Genomic DNA, 19178 nt, shown 5'->3' on the forward strand with positions numbered 1-19178 from the left:
ATGTTGAGCAAACATAGGTATTAACCACGTAGAATTATAAACATTTGTTAGAAATTGTTAATATAATTATACATATAAGTATTAAAAAGAAGAGAAGAGAGAACTTATAATTAGATAATAGTTTTATTTTTATTTCAAATCCTGTTCCATTGCTATAAATTATTACTATAAATAATTTTTTTATTACAATAAATTAATGCTATAATTTCATTATTACTATAAATTATTGCTACAAATTATAATTATATATAAAAGTGAAGCGATAAAATATAATTTCGTCAAAGATATGTTAAAACTTTACGGCCCCACATGAGACCCTTGTACGACACTGCAGTCGAGGAACAAAGTAAATGCAAAAATAATAAAAGAAGTGAGTATTACGTACGCAGACATTGTTACCTTGTTTAATATGTAGTTGTTACCTCAAAATCTGAACACGCGAAAGTAGGACAGGAAAGAGCCCGTAAATCTGAATATGTTTAAAACTTCTTAGCAGAGCTTTCCCAAAGGTAGAATTAATTTTAATCAGCGTTTAAGAATATTGTTGGTGATTAACATTCAAGAAATCAGAATAGCGTTCACGTGTTGTGATGCTCACGGTTTCGTATACGTTGACTAAATTTAACTAACACGCTTTGCTAAATGAGAGCGGCGGAGTTCGTGCTAGTTTGGCGCAGTACTTTCATTATAAATATTTACGTAGGATATAATTTAATTTGAAAATGTTATGAAACATTAAATAAATGTATTTGCATTACAAAAGATACCATGTTAATTCATTGTGTGTCCGTCAAATTTTTTTTAACAAATTTTAAAATCATTGCGATAATTATTATTGATGCAAAGATGGAACCGACACAAAGAATTTCCTTGATCCGACTGGAATCGAATCAGTGTCTGTTGCCTCACCGCGGCCACCGCTCTTACCAACTGAGCTACCAGTTGCAGTGTCACTCAAAGCAGTAAATCAAAAAGACCAGTAGGGCTAGTACGGCATGGCGCGACTTGCGCGAGAGTGATATAAAGCGCGAGGTCTCTATGCGAGAATAGCAGTATCTCTGCTTTATGTCGCTATCGCGCAAGTCGAACTCTGTCGTACTAGCCTTACTGAGGAGTACTGCCACTGCGCCCGTCACCCTGAGACAGAACTTAACAAGTCCCATGTGCCTGTAATTTCACAATTTTCCTTGCCTTTCAATACCGGAATGCAGTAATACGTACATTACTGCTTGGCGGTAGAAATAGGTAAGGTGGCAGTACTTCCCTGGATTAATTCTTTCATAAGGAGCTCTATTGCTATTAAATTTCTCAATATGGTTTTTATATTGGGCTGTAAAAGGCCTTTTTGTCGTAGCGTCATCTGTGAGAAACTTACGAAAGTGTTTTGACTCACTAGATGTCGCTATATTATTATTGTAATATTTATTTTATTGAATATCATAGTGTGTCACCATGAATTTAATTTATTTCTTTGTTAAAATACTATACTAGCTTGTTATTACTCGGATTTTTGTATACAAGGATCTATATTCTATTTCTTATTTATAACACATTTGTGTAATGATAAATTGAAGACACGTATGAAATAGTATAGTCATTCGATGTTCTTGCCCGATTTCGCTTATAAATCATGCGCATGATTGATACGCATGATCTTGGTTAGCTTCCTGTGGTTTATGTAGAGAGAAATTAATGCCGTAAATATTACACATTGTTTTCTCGAAGTTCAACCGTGTCTAAAGTTCAATTAAGCGAAGTAAAGTTAGGAAGAATTTTGCCTCTGCCTTTCATGACAAATTACACAATAATGTGCTTTGAACTTAACTTGCAGAGTGTACTTAACTATATCTAATGTAACCACACTAATTACCCCAGTTTCACTATCCGTAATAACTAGACCAGAACCTGTAATAACAAGTTGTTTTTCTTCTTTAAAAGACAATTTTTTCAAGACAAATAAACGTTCTAATCATCGTAAGCCCAAATTCACAACTGTAAAGGAGAACGTTTTAAAGTATCGAAAGTGCTAAAATTAATTCATAATAGCATCGAGGTACCTATTGCAATTCAATTTCAAACATAATTTCACTGCCAAATATAACACATTAACTGCCTCCGTGGCCGAACGGTTATCATGTTGGTCTGTCACTCAGAGGTCCCGGGTACGATTCCCGGGTTGGGACAAATATTTGTATGGCCTACATTTATTTTTCTCTTGAATTTGGGTGTAATTTAAGTTTGTCTATGTGTGTGTCCATGGCACCCGCGATACAGGGTTTCCCTATTGTGGGGCTATGAGTGGATGCGTTATTAATATTAACAGGCCTATATGAAAAGAAAGATATTTAAAATATATATATATCTGCTTTTGTGACTTACGATAGATGTATTACGTAGAAAGAGTAGATTTAAGTTATAGTTTTATGCATAATGCACCAAATCAATTTTATTTGACACGCACAACGAATAACACAATAAAAAAAATACGTTGTACCAATTGCACGCCGATGTTACAATGGAATTAAACTACATCATCTTCTTCATTCTCCGATAGCAATAGGACACTCAGACTTAAGTGCGTCGATAAAAAATGTAGTTATGCATCTATATGGTAGGTATCTACAGGTTCATTGAAAAGATTACTAATCAACGCTTACTTATTAAAACCACGTTTATTTATTGAAACCATTCAGAAATATGATAGTGAGAATTTGTTTGAAAATACAAATATTATAAAAGTACAACTCTAGACTTTAGTAGCACGACACACTTGTCATAATACCATTGCCCGAAAATATTTTTTTTAAATGCAGTCCGGTCTTCAAAAGTGGAAAGATGTGTTTACGAGAAATATGGTGTTTGAGACCAGATGTTGTTCTAAAAACATTTTTTGTTACAGTCCGGACGCCCGAGAATCTCAACATTTGGTGCATTTAAATAAGTACCTAATATGAACCAGAAGTTTTATGAATAAGGCATAACTTAGAGTATTAGCCAATGCACACATTTTTTTTAAATAAAAAATATAATATTACGTCATCTATGTCTAAAAATTGTTATGTAAATGATTTGCATATTTCGGCGTTATTAATACAAGATATAATGGCAACAGTGTTAGAAATAAAAATCAAGTATTCGTGATCGTATGAATATTTAAAAAATGAATTTCTTCATTGTAATTTATTAATCGGGATCTTTCTAGAGACTTCGGAACGGTTGGTTTTCAATACACAGATCGATATTTCGAATCACTGCGGCGGCAGAACTGTAATATATTTGTAAATATTTAGAAGAAGAAGAAGTCGAGATTTATTCTTCTTTTTAATGTACCAGATAATCACACTAATTGCCTGGTCTTTAACTAGAATTCCCTGTAAATACCAGAGTAACGGTATTCTGGTGCTCTGGGAACTCCGAGGCACTTCCCAGAACACCCAGACTTAAGAACCAATTTAGAAATTTAATTTGTTTCCCAAATTGATCCTACCGGGAATCGAACTCGGGACCTCCTCATCCAGCGCCCACCATGGGCAAACTATTAAGCCACTGAAACCGTTACTATGGCCTTAATATTTTCCTTAAACCCATCCCAACAGAGGATGATGATATTGTCAATGACGAAATTTGTAAGAACTGTGTATATACGCGATAAAATTCTGCCATTGATTGGTAGCATGTACGTAAACACTTTATTGTACCACAACAAATTACAAATTTTCACAAACAATTATTGTTAGGGCACAAAGGCGAGCTTATCCCTTAAAGGGATTTCTTTCCCCTAATCTTTGAAAAACTACACATAAAAAATAACACTCAAAACCTTACTTGGCGAATACTTTGAAGTCCGACTAATTAATCCTGTAGCAAACCGCATAGTTGTCGTTCTTATATAAAGACACTAAGCATCTTATACTCCGTACTCGTCAACTCAGGCGCATAAACAACTGACACCAACGCACTACAGTACACGTACACATAACAAGCGATACACACAACATGCTTGCAGAAAAGTTAATATTAAACTAAGAAATAAAGTAAAACAAGCCCATTTTAATGGCCAATAACGTCTGACAAGGGTATACATTAAATTACTATTAAATCGGCGTGCACGCATGGACGCGTGATTGATTTCCGTTTACTTATGATTCGGTTCGGTGTTTTGGAAAATTCCTAGAAATTCTCATTCTTGTTCAATTAGTTATATACATTTTAAACAGGATTGAGAATTGAAAGTAGAAATTTCTAGAATACGTGTCAAGTACTAGTTCTCCTTCAGTGTCCTTACCTTGGTCTCCTTGACCATGGTTAACATTCTCAATTACATGTGCCTGCTGCTGATAAGTAAGGTAACATACCTTGCAATATTTTTGTAAACTGACATCAAAACAAGGAGGAAGTTCTCAAATTGATTGTTTTTTTTGTGTGTATGTTACGGAATTACTCTGACATTTGTAAACAGATTTCGATGTTTATTTTTTTGTTGGAATGAGGGTACCTCATTTGTGATCCCATTTAAATTTGAAGAAAATATTTCACCTCTAAGGGTGGCAAATTAGGCGATGGATCCGGTTTATTTGATTTCACCAACTACGCACCCACACATTTTAATAAAACTTGGCAAATAGAAGATTCCACAAACTTTTGAGGTAGGTTTTTTATAAAAAAATATAACTTGGATTTCAAATATTTCCATTTGAAAATACTATGTTTCTTTTTATAATGACGGGACGAATAAGTCATGTGCCTGATGGTAAGTTATATGCCTGTCCATAACAGTTGCAGCGCCACTCAGAGCTTTAAATTGCAAGGATCTGAGGAACACTGCCACTGCGCCCATCACCCTGAGACATCAGTTGACAAGTCCCATGTGCCTGTAATTTCACCAGACCCTTACCCTTCAAATACAGTAATGCTGACATTACTGCTTGACGGCAGAAATAAATAAGGTGGCAGTAAGTACTACCCTGGACGAACTCTTTCGCAAGGAGCTCTACTGCTACTAAAGTCCTACATATCAAAATCACGCTACTAAGCTTAAATCAACAAAGTTCACTTCAACAACGAAGTTCAGTTCAACAACAAAGTTTTTGAGAATGTTTGCCAATTTGTCTTTACGTGTGCGCACGGTACAGCAATCTGGCGAATGCGCTGCAAATGCGTTTGTTTGCGAAAGACTCGTGAGCTGCGTGCATTATGTAGTGCGATTTGTTCGCGAGCTGTTCGCGAGCCTCTAGCGCGTGACATCATGGTATTATTGTACACATGTAGCACGCGTGCAGCGCGTGTGTAGCGCACATGCAGCACGTTCGCGGTGGATTCGCCAGATCTGTACCCTAATTAGGTATGGTGGCAGTACTTCTCTGGATGAACTCTTTCACAAGGAGCGCTACTGCTGCTAAAAATACTAATATAAAAGGGAAAAAATTGAATTAAATTTGTATATTTTTTAGTGTATAATTGTAAATTATAGTAATGCTAAGCTTCATAAGGAAATAAAGTTTTGATGTATAATTTTACTTACAGAGTGGCATTTTAGGAACAGTAAAGCACTTCCGTCCGCAGTCCCAAAATATGAAAGTATGTAAACAAATGTTTTATTATTATATTCATATGCAAAAGTGCATTTAAACATTCTTTGAAGTCTTACTGTTTATGTTTTTGTTGTAATCTTGATAATAAAGCTGCGAAGAGAAATTCTGCAGAGAGTAAAAATAGCAACAAAGGATTGGTTGAATATACCTATCACATAAGTTTTCGTTCGTTCTGTTTCTCTATTCACCATGTTACGTACCAATCGACTCTACTTTTAAACTTGATAAAAATGTTAAATCTATTATTTATTTTGAACCATTCGGCTCACCTTTTATCTTTTTTCATAGCACCGCATTAAGGAAACCCTGTGTCGCGGGTGCCACAGACACAGACAGTGCACCAACCACAATATACACCCAAATTCACGAGAGTAATAAAATAACACCATACAAATATTTCTCCCGGCTCGGGAGTCGAACCCGGGAACTCTGAGTTTACGTTTTCGTTACATTTACGTTTTCGCGATTAGTACACATTGGAAATTAATCTAGTTACGGGAGGCTGGCTGCGCACGATTACCATTAAAATAAGTCATACACCATATTGATGGTATATTGATTGACTCGCCCGCGATTTGGAAGTCGTCGCAACGGCAAAAGAACAGACGACTCGGGTAGCCGCGCGTGTCGCAACTTCTGCATAATTCGCAATGTGTGTGTATGTGTGCGTTATTATATTACTATTAATACCCACTGTCCGAATAGCCGCACGCCACCGAACGTGTCGTTGTGAATGTGAACGTTTACCAACATTCGTGAGTATTTGAAAAATTTCGTCTCGTGCTTCGGTAACGACGATAAAATAATAGAACGAATAAAATACACCCTTTGTAGTGTTGTAAGTTCTCTTAACAAAGGATGTATTCAAAATATAAGTTTTCATTTACTTTTTAATAACAAGTATAGATGTTATTTCTTCGACGTCCATTTTTAAAAAAGCTTTTCGTATGTAGAATTCTCGCGGGCAACAAGTAGCGCGCACTGTCGCTATTAAAACTAGTCGCTTGGTGGAAAATAGCTCTTACTTTAGACACGCGACATCTAGAACATAATTTAGTCACGATGTTTCGAACATTTTTAATTGCTTTTTTATGACATATGGTCACATCAAGTCTAATTTGTACGTTACCCTAATGATGTAAAGTTGTGTATTATTCCTTATTAGTAACTTAAATTTCGATTTTGTCAACAGCAGTAATAAGTGAAATAATTATAAGTTTAATATTTTGCACAGGACTTCTCTTCAGTTGCTAATTCCACATCTGCCAACAAATTGACTGCATAATACCGGCCCTACATTTCTTGGAATCAGATATTGCTATTTTGTTGCAAGTTGACGTATGTGACAAGATAGTGATTTTTTGATAGGTAGCGATTTGTAAGCGTTGGTCGCATCGCGTATATAACCAGAAATAGAGACGAAATAAGGGCCACCCCTGGCAACTCATCAGGCAAATGGGCCTTACATCACTTTTAAATATCAACTCTCGTTTGCACTGAAATCACAAATTAGAAAGCTGAAATGGTACAACGCCAACAACTGACCTGTGTGTAAGTCTCCGTATATCCAAAAATATTCTGTATTTATTGTAATAAAGATAGTATCTCTAACAATGGGGGCAGTTGCATTCGGTGGTGTGGGAACAACAGCAAAACATCTAATTACAAATCAAACGGAATCACATTTCATCGGTAATTAAATATTAAATATGTAATTTTTCATTTTCGTCCATTATAGCTTAATTATAATTTAACTTAAGTTAAATTAGTCTATTTGGGGTGAAACAATTGACGACACCCGTTAATTGTTTTGAATTCGGGCTGGCCAAACGGAGCGCAGTTGGTACCGTAATGATTAGGTAGAATAGTTTTCCAACAAATTAAATGACATTTCGTCTCCAATTCTGGTTCTATACTCGATAGCATGGTTGCTACACTACGATAACTTTAACTACTTGACTTAATGCATTTTTCTAGCTACTTTTTTCTAGACTTGACACTGTGACGAGCACGAAAGTTGTACTATTGGTTAGTGATGTGCTTTCTTAATTGTATATTTAACTAGAAACTGCGTACTGCGGTGTCTACAGCGATGAATATACTTCACTTGTAGTTCTACATTATGTACAAGGTGAAGCCTGAAAGCTAGCAAACAGCAGCTGTGGCTGTTACCTTTCTTCAACATAGCCATTTATTTTAAGTCACTATTTTAGTTTTTTTATGTATCGTCGCAGTGTTGAAGAATAAAGTCTTTTTATTTATTTATTATTGTATATATTTAATAGCTAAGGTAGTTAAACAATAAGTTAATTGATAGGTGTGTAAACGAGTTTCAATGTCATGTCATACGTTGTAGCGCGTCAACAAATCTGTTCTTAATTAATTTTGACGCAACGACCTGAGCATGTAATAACTTTGTTCATTGCACTATTAAAAACTCTACATTTAAATCTGAGTATACGTGTGGCGCACTATAAGTTTCCGGAATGAATAAGAAAAAAATACTATAAATGGTCAGAATGAATTTATTGTTTCTCAAAATATTCTTCGTTAGCGTTAATGCACTTTTTCATACGAATGAACCAAATTTGAAAATATTTACGCCACTCCTCCGTGACAATCTCTAAAACATATTTTTCATACTCTTCGACAGCCTCTTCAGGTGATGAAAATCGTTAACCGCGTAACTGGTTCTTAATTTTTGGAAATAAATAAAAGTCAAGGTGGCAGTGAAAGGTACTAGGTCGGGACTGTACGCGGAATGGCTCATAAGGTCAACGTTGTTCACCTTCATTGATCTCATCTCTTCATCTCATCATCTCTCTTCATTTATTGATCTCCTAAAGGAAAATGTTAACGTTTGTGGCAGTTTATTTAATTTCCGTCATGTTAATCCACAAGACATCATAAATGTTTTTAAATCAATACATGTTAAAAAAACTAAAGGTCTCTGGGGCTTATCAACTGAAGTTATAGACTCGTTATTGATCTAATTTCCCCACATTTAGCTGTAGCTTTCAATAGGCGCGTTGACGAAGGTGTTTTTCCCGATTTAATGAAATACAGCAAGGTTATTCCCTTATTCAAAAGCGGTAGGAAAGTTGATCCTAGCAACTATAGGCCCATTTCAACTTTACTAGCTTCAAGTAAAATATTCGAAAAGGTTATGCTAACTCAATTACTGTCCTATTTCGGTAAGAATCATATTTTTCATAGTGAACAATACGGGTTTACTAGTGATAGATCAACTAGCGATGCGAGGGTAGCGTTACTAAAACACATCTTTGATGCTTGGGAAAGGTCCCAGAATGCTGTTGGTGTTTTCTGTGACCTCTCAAAGACATTTGATTGCGTTGACCATATTACTCTTATTAGGAAGCTGGAACATTACGGTGTAAATGGCAAGGCGTCGGAACTTGTTTCGTCATATCTCAACGGTAGAATTCAGAAAGTAGACATAAATGGAATGACTTCTTTGGGTTCTCCGGTAAAAATGGGTGTTCCGCAGAGCTATATACTTGGACCTTTCTTATTTCTGATTTATATTAATGATCTGCCATTCTTTGTTAAGGACCATTGCGAAATAGTATTGTTTGCTGATGACACATCCTTGATTCTTAAAACAGACAGACATGACATTAACTATGACCATATTAATAATACCCTCTCTAGGGTAGTTTTTTGGTTTAATGCTAACAATTTATTGCTTAATGCCAAGAAGACAAAATGTGTTAAATTTGAATTACCTAACGTAAAATCGTCTAGTCCAAGTATAGAAATAAACGGAGAAAAGTTAGACCTTGATAATAAAGTAGTCTTCTTGGGAGTGACATTAGATAGTAAACTTCAATGGTTTCCACATATATCATCCCTGGCCAGCAGATTAAGCTCCGCTGCATACGCAGCCCGGAGAATACGTGAGCTTACCGATGTCAGTACTGCTAGACTAGTTTACTTTAGTTACTTCCATAGTATGGAATGTGCTACGGGATTCTCAAGTGGGGTAAAGCGGCAGATATTCAAACCATATTTGTATTGCAAAAACGAGCGATTCGTTCTGTGTACCGTCTAGGCTCTCGGGTTTCTCTCAGAGAAACGTTTAAGGAGACTGGTATCATGACTGTGGCATCACATTACATTTACTCAAATATTTTATATACCTACTTTACCGGTACCCGGTTACAGTGTGACGGAACGGTTTACGGTAACCGTTCCGTCACAGAGGCAGTTTAATTGAGAAAAATCTCCAAAACTCGCGATTTGTCATCCGATATTTCGATTGCGAATGCGGAACACGGTCGCGCACAGAGTTCGAAACGAGCAAAGATACCGGTCAATCAAGGTAAATGCCGTAACGTATCAAGCTTGCCGCGAATGGTACGTTACGATAAAATGTTCGGTGAAGGACCAGCTTTAGGAATACATCAATCTGCATCCTCACTTTGCCACGAGCCTGACTAGTGGGCACATGTCGTTGCAAAACAATGAATTTGCGGTTAGATATGGGGTAACCGCAAATGCGGGCAATTATTGAATCCAGTAAATTTCACACCGCGTCATTCGATTTCAATTCCACATACGTATTACAAGATGATTTATCTCCATGCAAAATTGTATGCGGTCAACATGCTGGAAGTCAGATAATTTATCTACGCCGTTAATTTATTGCAGTCAATACTTTTATGAATCGATTTAAAATCGCTTCTATGAGTTATAATACGATTGACCTATAAATTATTTCGTAGAGACGTTTGGATATGAATATTATACAACAAGTAATTTCTGTTTTAGTTATGAAACATATGGGTTAGTTGCGCCTGTAAATAGCCCATTGAAAAGAAAATAGGTACTAAAACATTTTTTATAATGGATTAATAAAATATGGTTTTGAAATCAAATTTTATTAGATATAAGTGGCAGATATTTTATTTGTATACGTACATTCTTACACACCACAGTAGATGTATGTCGTCGGTGTTTTACAGAAAGGACAAAAGCGCCATTTCGAAATTTTTTTCTGGCGAGCATGTCTTAGGTTTTCACGATTGTTTTACAATATTTACGTCCTGTTTTAAATTCAATTTAAAACTGGAACTTAATTGCAACCAGAATTGAATTTAAATGGTTCAAGTCCCATCGGGTCGAAGAATTTTTTCTTTGTGTTCGATCTTTGTATTAACAATCACGAGCTAGTAGCGTTATTTCACAAAAAAAACCTCAGTAATATACTCCACTGTTTGTTATTATTATTGATACAAAGATCGAAAAAACACAAAGAAAAATTCCTCCGATCCGACTGGACCAGCGTCTGTATCGAGTAGAGTCTTTAGCAGCAGTAGAGTTCCTTGTGAAAGAGTTCGTCCAGGGTAGTACTGTCACCTTACCTATTTCTGCCACCGAGCAGTAATGTCGGCATTACTGTGTTCCGGTTTTGAAGGGTAACTGTGCTGGTGAAATTACAGGCACATGGGACTTGTCAACTTATGTCTCGCTACTCTATACTCAATACATTTATTGCGTTCATATGGTATGTATATACATGTCTTAAAATTTAAAATAATGCTACACATATGAGTCCTTTATTAGGGATAACAATAACAGCAGAGGTAGGCCGAGGTTTCAATTATAATGAAAATTGTTATTTATCAAATAATAATACAAAATAAGAAAAATATGTCATGTAATAAGAAAGAAATACGTCATATTATGAGTAGAATTATGTCACTTGAAAGTTTGAATTTAATTAGATTACAATAGCATAACTTTATATTATATAATTAGCATTAATTTATTATTCAAATTTATTATAATACTATTATTTTTATTTGTCATCAAAGTATTCATTTAAATTGTAATAGCATTTATTAATAAGATGTAATTTTAATTTATTTACAAACAGTGCACGCTTTTCCTCGTTTTTAATAATGGGCGGGAGCTAGTTGAATATCCTCACCGACATCGAGTAGTGACTTGAGCTGTGTATGTGTAGCTGAGATCGTGGGAGAAGCAATCTATTGGTGGTGGTCTAAAAGTGTGTCGTTGAGGCAGATCGTCAGTGTTAGTATAAAAGTCAGGGTGTTGTTTAATAAATTTACAAATTTCTAAAATACATATAGAACACAAAGTCAAAATTTTAAATTGTTTAAAGTGCGGTCTGAGGGTGACGGGCGCAGTGGCTGTGCCCCTCAGATGCAACTGTTATGGACAGGCGTGTAGCTTACTATCAGGTGCAAGACTTGCTCGTCTTGTTACTAGATATTATAAAAAAAAGAGTCCAGTCGGATTGAAGGAATGTTTTGTTCGACCTTTGTATCAATAAAATATTATTATTATTTTATTAACAAATCAAAACCATGTAAATAGTCAAAGGAATTCTTTCTACAAAGAATTTTGACAATTTGAGCACTACTCTAAAAGATTTCTCAAGTGATTGCACACCAGCCCAGAGCGACATATTTGGAGTGAAGTGCTTTTCTTAAGGCAAGGTATGGGAAGTAAAAGTCTATTTAAAAAAGTATATTTTTCAATCCCGTATTAGTGTAGCTTGGTGAACTATGGCCTGAAAACCTGTCCCGAAAGGAGATTTAAGAGTCTAACAACCTCAAATGGCTTTGGTTCATTCCGCATAACAGCGAAAGTGTTGAATGAACTTTGGAAAAAATATTAAAATTGATAGTAAGTAGTAGTTAGGTACTATATGGTGTGAAAACACGATTCCTAAAAAGTTTCGAGATGGAAAAAAATTCAAACTTACATCGAAATTTTACAAGAAAACCGCTGCATTGAATAGGTACTTTAAAAAAAATTGGTATATAATTTTTTTTTTATATCAGCTGAAGTAAATTTGCCCGCCCATTGTACCACCGCTTATTTTTAATTTACTTGTATTGTTTTTTGGTGTACAATAAAGAATTTTTGTATCGTATTGTATTGTAAATAGAACACGTATAATATACAATATACATTTTTCTAACGGCTTTAATTTCGTTTGTAAAAAAATATTTTCTGAAATGAATCATTAATCAGGTGCGACGGGACTCTGTAATAGGATTGTCTCACATTGCCGCTGTTGAGCTGCGCGACGCGGCGATGCACTATAACGAGCAATGGAATATAAACTTTATTTTCATGTGATTATTATCATTATCATGTGATAAGGATACGTTTCTTTAATTTGTTTAACAAAAAAGAACTATTTTGGCACCGTCTTTTGTGCGTGTGGGGGGTAACAATTTAAAAGTTACTCCACAAAGATTTATCGTGTAGAGTAATGTATAGTCGTAATTAAGTACTCTAATAATTTATTTGATAAATTATATCTGATTCATTTTCAGTGGTATAACATTTTGAAAATACGATTAACTGTTGTTCGATATAATGATATTCTTTAATAAAGGCACAAAACGAACTTATTTTATAACTTTGTTTTAAAAATATTATTCACGTATCACCTAACCTTATAGTCGATTTCAACAAAAATCCTCAATAAAATTATTTATTTCAATGTTGTTAAAGATTGAGTAAGAAGTAAGAATTCATCAAGTTTCCTCTACGATTTGTTTTTATTTAATTTCACGAATCAAGAAGAAATGGGCGGTCTGCTTATTGTTCTGCAATTAATATGTAGGTTAGAGATAATTAATATCTTGGCAAACTTCCTTTAACCTGATTATACCAACTGATCTAATTACTGCTGTGACACAAAGTCGGTCTTAAATCATATACATTTTTATTCTCCCTGCATTATCCTTTTCATACAGTGAATCTACATAAATGCCAAACTTTCATAAGTAAAAGTCGCAAAAAATATTATTTATATTCATCAAGGTCACAAAAAGACATTAATTTTTAACCCCCCCAGAGAAAAAGTTCGAGGACGTTATCTGCTTGTTTTTCTGTAGCATCGTAGCGCTATCTTTTGATCAATACAAACTTGATGTCGGTATTTGCTAAAGGCTCCGCGTAGACGTATTTAGTCATTTTGTAGTTTCCAAGATCACCGTTTGTTCTATGACCTTGTGATCGCGTGGTTTACACATCGGTTTTCGTGGTGTCACCATCTTTGAGGTGCTGGATTCAATCTCCGGCGTCTCCGGGTCAACGTAGAAAACTAACTTTTCTATATTGTCTCGGGTCTGGGTGTTTGTGGTACTGTCGTTGTTTCCAAGCGAACACATAAGTGCTTTAGTTACTTTTTTGGGATCAGAGCAACGTGTGTGATGTTGTCTAATTTAAGTCGTATTTAGAAAATATCAATGACTCAGATTATGAAATTATTATATTTTTTATAATCGGGACACTAATCGTGTATTTAAATAGATATACCTCGACGTTTCGGACGTGTTTCAACGTCCATAATCTCGAACTCGAGAACTTCTCTTCGAGACCATAAATAAGGTAAGGTAAGTAAGTATCTAAGGTAAATAAAATATGTTTTTATACACGATTAAGTCCCGATTTTAAAATCAAATAATGTGTGAAAATTGTGAAAGTTTAAATTAATGTATCAGTTTACAAATGCCTGCCGACCGATGCCCCCAATAAAACATTACAATAAGCTTACTTTAAGTGCGTTATGGTACGAAAAGTCAATGTAAAGTTATAGTAATATTGTTTTAAGAGGTTGTGGTAGGCCCCCAGGCCTGATGATATAGTAAAAATATCAGATAAAATGGATTACCAAGGCACACGACTGAAAGAAATACGGTGCGTTGAAAAGGACCAACACGCAGCATTGGATTTTTTATGATATCAAGCGACGGGTCGAACGGGTGGTCGAAAGCGACACGCCTATCCATGACCATGACCATGACATGATTTCACCAGCACTCTTACACTTCAAAACCGAAACGCAATAATATAAGTAAGGTGGCAATACTTCCCTGGACGAACTGTTTCACAAGAAACACTACTGCTACTAAAAAAGAAAATAAGAAGTTTAATGAAATGTGTATTTCTTATGTGTATTTGTGTATTTGCAATATCACTATGAAATCAACTCAAAGAGTGCCTACTTGCAAACCATTCGTTTCTTATCACCTCGTCTTGCCATACGTCAAGTTCTTTTCCATTGCACTGATTGCGATCATAATTGGCACACTGTGTCCATAATTAGCCTACACCTAATGCCATGTTGTTAATTTGTCTAACAAACATGAATTAATCGCCCGTTTCGCCACGTGACACGATACAGTAAGTGACACCAGTGCAATGTCAAGATCGCATCAACTGGCAACCAATACTTGCGGCTGCATTATGAGTTACTTGCAGCGGTATGTACGGTGGATTGACTTCATTAAATTTCAAAAACAGGTATATTTTTAGTTTTCAGTAAGCGGAAGTCGAACGGACGCACATTGTAAGTTCTTGAAAATTGTGAATGTTTTTTTGTGTAAAAAAAAAACAATGCGTTGGCGTTGTTTCTCAACGAAATTCGTTACTGTTTTAAATTAGGAGTTAGTACATTTTAACATTAACAACGGTGGCTTGTCACAGATCTATTGTACGACAATAAAGATATCATTAACGAAAGGCGCACTGTGCGGTTTCCACGTACTTAAATTTAATAATTTTGTTGATTGCGCGCGGTTCAATTTTTGTACCGCCGCAGCTCTCTTCGTGTGTTGAGCTCGTTACATAAAATACGTTTCAATAATTTAATTTTCTCGGAGGTTAGGCTACGTTTTTAACCGACTTCAAAGAAGGAGGAGGTTCTTAATTCGACTATATGATCTTTCTTTCTTTTGTATATATGTTTTGCGATAACGTCTGATTTGCGAACCGATTTAAATGATTCTTTTTTGTTGGAAAGATGGAAGGTACCTCAGTAGTGATCGCATTTAAATTTAAAGAAAATATTCCACCGCTAAGGATGGCAAAGAAGGGGATGAATGACTTTTCAGGTAGTTTTTTTAGTACTCTGTAGTGAGATTATAATAGCAGAAGCGAAAAATCCTGATTAATACTCCGCCCGTTGTCAATAGTTACTTGAGATACCGATAATTAATATCAAAAATTGTGCAATTATCAAAAACAACAACAACGGGTTAAAGTAGTTCTTAGAGCTATGCAGCGTGTGATTTCAGGAATGTGTTATGCGTTCTCTTCTGAAACTTTAATTTTGATTAACGCCAAAGACGCGAAAGCAAGAAAGACAAAGACAGATAGAGGTAGAGAGAAGTAAATTGCTCAGTTCTCAAGTTAACTTCGAGCTGCACAAAGCACTAAAAAGCGATGTCAGCAAATATGTAGAACAGTGGAAAACAAAGGCTGAAAAGCTTTGAAGTAATATATTACCTATTATGTATAAACTTGATTTACGGTTATGAATTGTCATCATATAAGTGGATCACGTAATAGCAGCCATAAATGATCTAACAGCTTCAAAAGTACATTTTTTACTTGTGTAGGGAAATAAATGATTATGAAATGACAAAATTTTAAATCCAAGTATTTTAGATTCATTGTGCACCTGTGTAATTCCATAGTGGACTTTTAATCTATTCTAAACCATTACACAGTACACTAACATGCTGTAGTTAAATTTTTGTACAGTTGCTATGAAATATAAACAGCCTAATTCAATATAGCATAATAATCATGTACTTCCACAATATTAATTCATCATTCACATAATAATAATAGTAATAATAATAACGCACACACTCAACATAGCCCCGCACTAGGGAAACCCTGTGTCGCGGGTGCCATGGACACACACATAGACAACCACAAATTACACCCAAACTCACGAGAGAAATAAATGTAGGCCATACAAATACTTCTCCCGACCCGGGAATCGAACCTAGGACCTCTGCGTGGCAGTCCGGCATGGTAACCGTTCGGCCACGGAGGCAGTTAAAAATCATATATGTATTTTTGGAAATGAAACTATTTTTAACCGAGTTCAAAAAAGGTGGAGGTTCGCAATTCGACTGCACTTTTTTTGTATGTTACGCGATAACTTATATAAGATAACCAGCATTTGGGAACCGATTTTCATGATTATTTTTAATTGGAAAGAGGGTACCACCGCATTGGTCCCATGTCAATTTCAAGAAAATATTCAAGCAAACCCAATGGTGGCAAACTAGTGGATGCGTGTATAGTTACTTGACTTGTAAAGAGGGCGATATATTGGATTTTTTTGGAAAACAAATAAACGTAATTAAGATCCCAAAAAATAGTCTCGCGTAGCGTAGCAATCGCGAAAACCTAAGAAATAGATAAATTTAAATTAAATTAAATACCTAGTCGTTCCAAAATTTATCCAAAAGATTTAAATGATTTACAAGTAAAGTCTTACTTTACGTTTTTAAAAATGAATAACATATAGAAAATCGTTGAAATCGACTTCACACTAATCCGGAGAGCACAAAAGTGACTTTGTCATGTTAATCATTCAGTCGTAGAATTGTCAAACGAAGTTGTGAATTGCAAATTAGCACGAAGATCCGCTACTGCATACATTGCATTTTAACTATTTTCGTAAATACAACATTTTAAGACAAGTTTTCTTTCCAGGTATTTTTTTCGATTTATGAATCATTTTGGATATGGACTACTTAAAAAAGAATATTTACTTATCGAGATCATCTCAATGCTTAAAACCCGAAAAAGTGCCACCAATATTAAGTTAAAATTTGTTAAATGTTTTCGTGAAGATTATTCAAATATTCATGTATTTTATTTTTGTTTGTGTGAACCTCGTCAACTGAAAATTGTTTTAAGCTTTATGTACGACGAGATAATACTCCTGGGACAAGAAAGTGATAATCTAGATAATTGTGATAATTTAGAAATTGTTAGCTCTGGTGCACAGAATATGGCACTACAAGCTTATAACAAAATACCTCTTAGAATTAGAAACATTGAAAATAATTACGTGTTCACAAATGTTCTGAAAAGTTACTTGCTCTCGAACTGTTTCTTTGACTTAAAGGAGTATTTCGATAGTAAAGGTACATGATATTATATGTATTCTATTAGTATTAATGTTAGTATAATGAAGTAAGTTAATTGCAGTGCCCTTACAGGGTTTATGTTGCAATGTAATAATAGGTTTAAGACCTTTTGTACCACATAAAGCAATAAATTATGTGACTATATCTATACTTTTCCGAATTTTTCTTCGAGTGATTTTAGTCTATAAGTATAAAACCAAAAGGTTCAAGAACGTTAGATGTGTTTCGAAATTTTACTTTTCGTGTTATTTGTACCCTGCAGGTGCCACTAATGCCGTCAATGCAATAATTATTTAAAATATGAAAATATTTACTATTGTTCCTCTCTATATTTTAAAAGGGGAAACTTTATACTCTGGTAGCAATTGATATTAGAAATTACGTCTAATTTTAATATTTGTTAATTATGTTTAACCATTTAACCCTATGTAACAATAACATAATCTCAGTACAAAGTACTAAAAAAAATCGACATGAAAAGTTCGTGGAATTACATCTCTTTGCCACTCTTACATCCCCTAGTTTGCCACCCTTAGAGGTGAAATGTTTTCTTCAAAATTAAATGAGTACCACTACTGAGGTACCCTCTTTCCAACAAAAAAACGAATCATCAACATCGTATCACAAATTGCCGGAGTTATCGCGTAACATACATACAAAAAAAAATACTGTCGAATTGAAAACTTCCTCCTTTTTTGAAGTCGGTTAAAAATTGCCTATCTGGGTGATACTCATGTGGGCAACCCCTCAGAAATATTCGAAAAACGGCACTCATAGATTAAATTTTTTACTTTATCATTGGTTTTTTCCAGAGTATGTTACGGAAAATTAAATTACCTACCGCTCAGAGTAAAATTTGGTGATTTCGTAAAATCTTTTTCGTCTTTTCTTATTTTTGGGGCTTTCATACCTGTTTGCTTTATTAATTCATCAATTTGCGTGTTTACCTTGTTTGAAAATTTAAATGGGAGCTAGAATCCCTTAACGGTTGATTGAGAGATTGAGGCAAGAATTTACGGTATATTGATACTTAATTTACACATGTAATTTATATTATTATTGGGAATTAGTTTCTATGTATGTTTTATAAAGTATATTTCAAAAAAGCAGATATATGGTATACTGTGTATAACAAGTACCAAAAATAAAATGATTAAATTGAGGTAAATTTTACGAATATGGCTCCTGGTGAAACTTTTTTATTAACTAAAAGGACTTGCTCTGACCATTATGAACTTCTATGTGATTGCAATTAACAAACAATAATAATAATAATAATAATAAATAAGTGAAAAAATAAACAAAAAGAAAAGTTATTGAAAACTCTCGACTACTTTAGCTCTCTAATTAACTTTTAGTAGGTACATACATACTCCCGAACACATAATTGGAGGCACCTAGCATTTTCAGAATGAAATGTCCTAAGCTTATACAATGTTTGATTGCCATTTCCATAAGTCCTTGTTGAAAATTTGAATTTCTAATACAACAATATTTTTGTATTTTAGTCCTTTAAGAATAAATACAAGGTGGTGGTGGAGTGTATTATTTCGACTTTACTAATAATATGTTTCACAACACAATTCGTTGCGATGCTCTTTTGTTTTTGAGTTCTTTCTTTAAA

The 19178-nt window shown here is 34.6% G+C and overlaps 1 protein-coding gene across 16 annotated transcripts in view; it reads right to left on the reverse strand.

Moving 5' to 3' along the window:
• Nucleotides 1–19178, reverse strand: part of LOC113231130 (potassium/sodium hyperpolarization-activated cyclic nucleotide-gated channel 2) — a 385438-nt gene that overhangs the window by 161078 nt on the left and 205182 nt on the right. Inside the window, exon 1 of one of the 16 annotated variants that reach the window (XM_026465314.1) lies at nt 3826–3937. The exons of the other annotated variants lie outside the window; for them this stretch is intronic. Coding sequence (XP_026321099.1) covers nt 3826–3874 — 49 coding nt within the window. The 5' untranslated portion in view covers nt 3875–3937. Of the gene's footprint in view, nt 1–3825; nt 3938–19178 lie in introns of those variants that run through there. 16 annotated transcript variants of the gene reach the window in all.

Source organism: Hyposmocoma kahamanoa, unplaced genomic scaffold (genome assembly GCF_003589595.1).
Source record: "Hyposmocoma kahamanoa isolate Upper Pololo Valley unplaced genomic scaffold, ASM358959v1 64, whole genome shotgun sequence".
In the NCBI taxonomy this organism is placed as follows: domain Eukaryota; kingdom Metazoa; phylum Arthropoda; class Insecta; order Lepidoptera; family Cosmopterigidae; genus Hyposmocoma; species Hyposmocoma kahamanoa.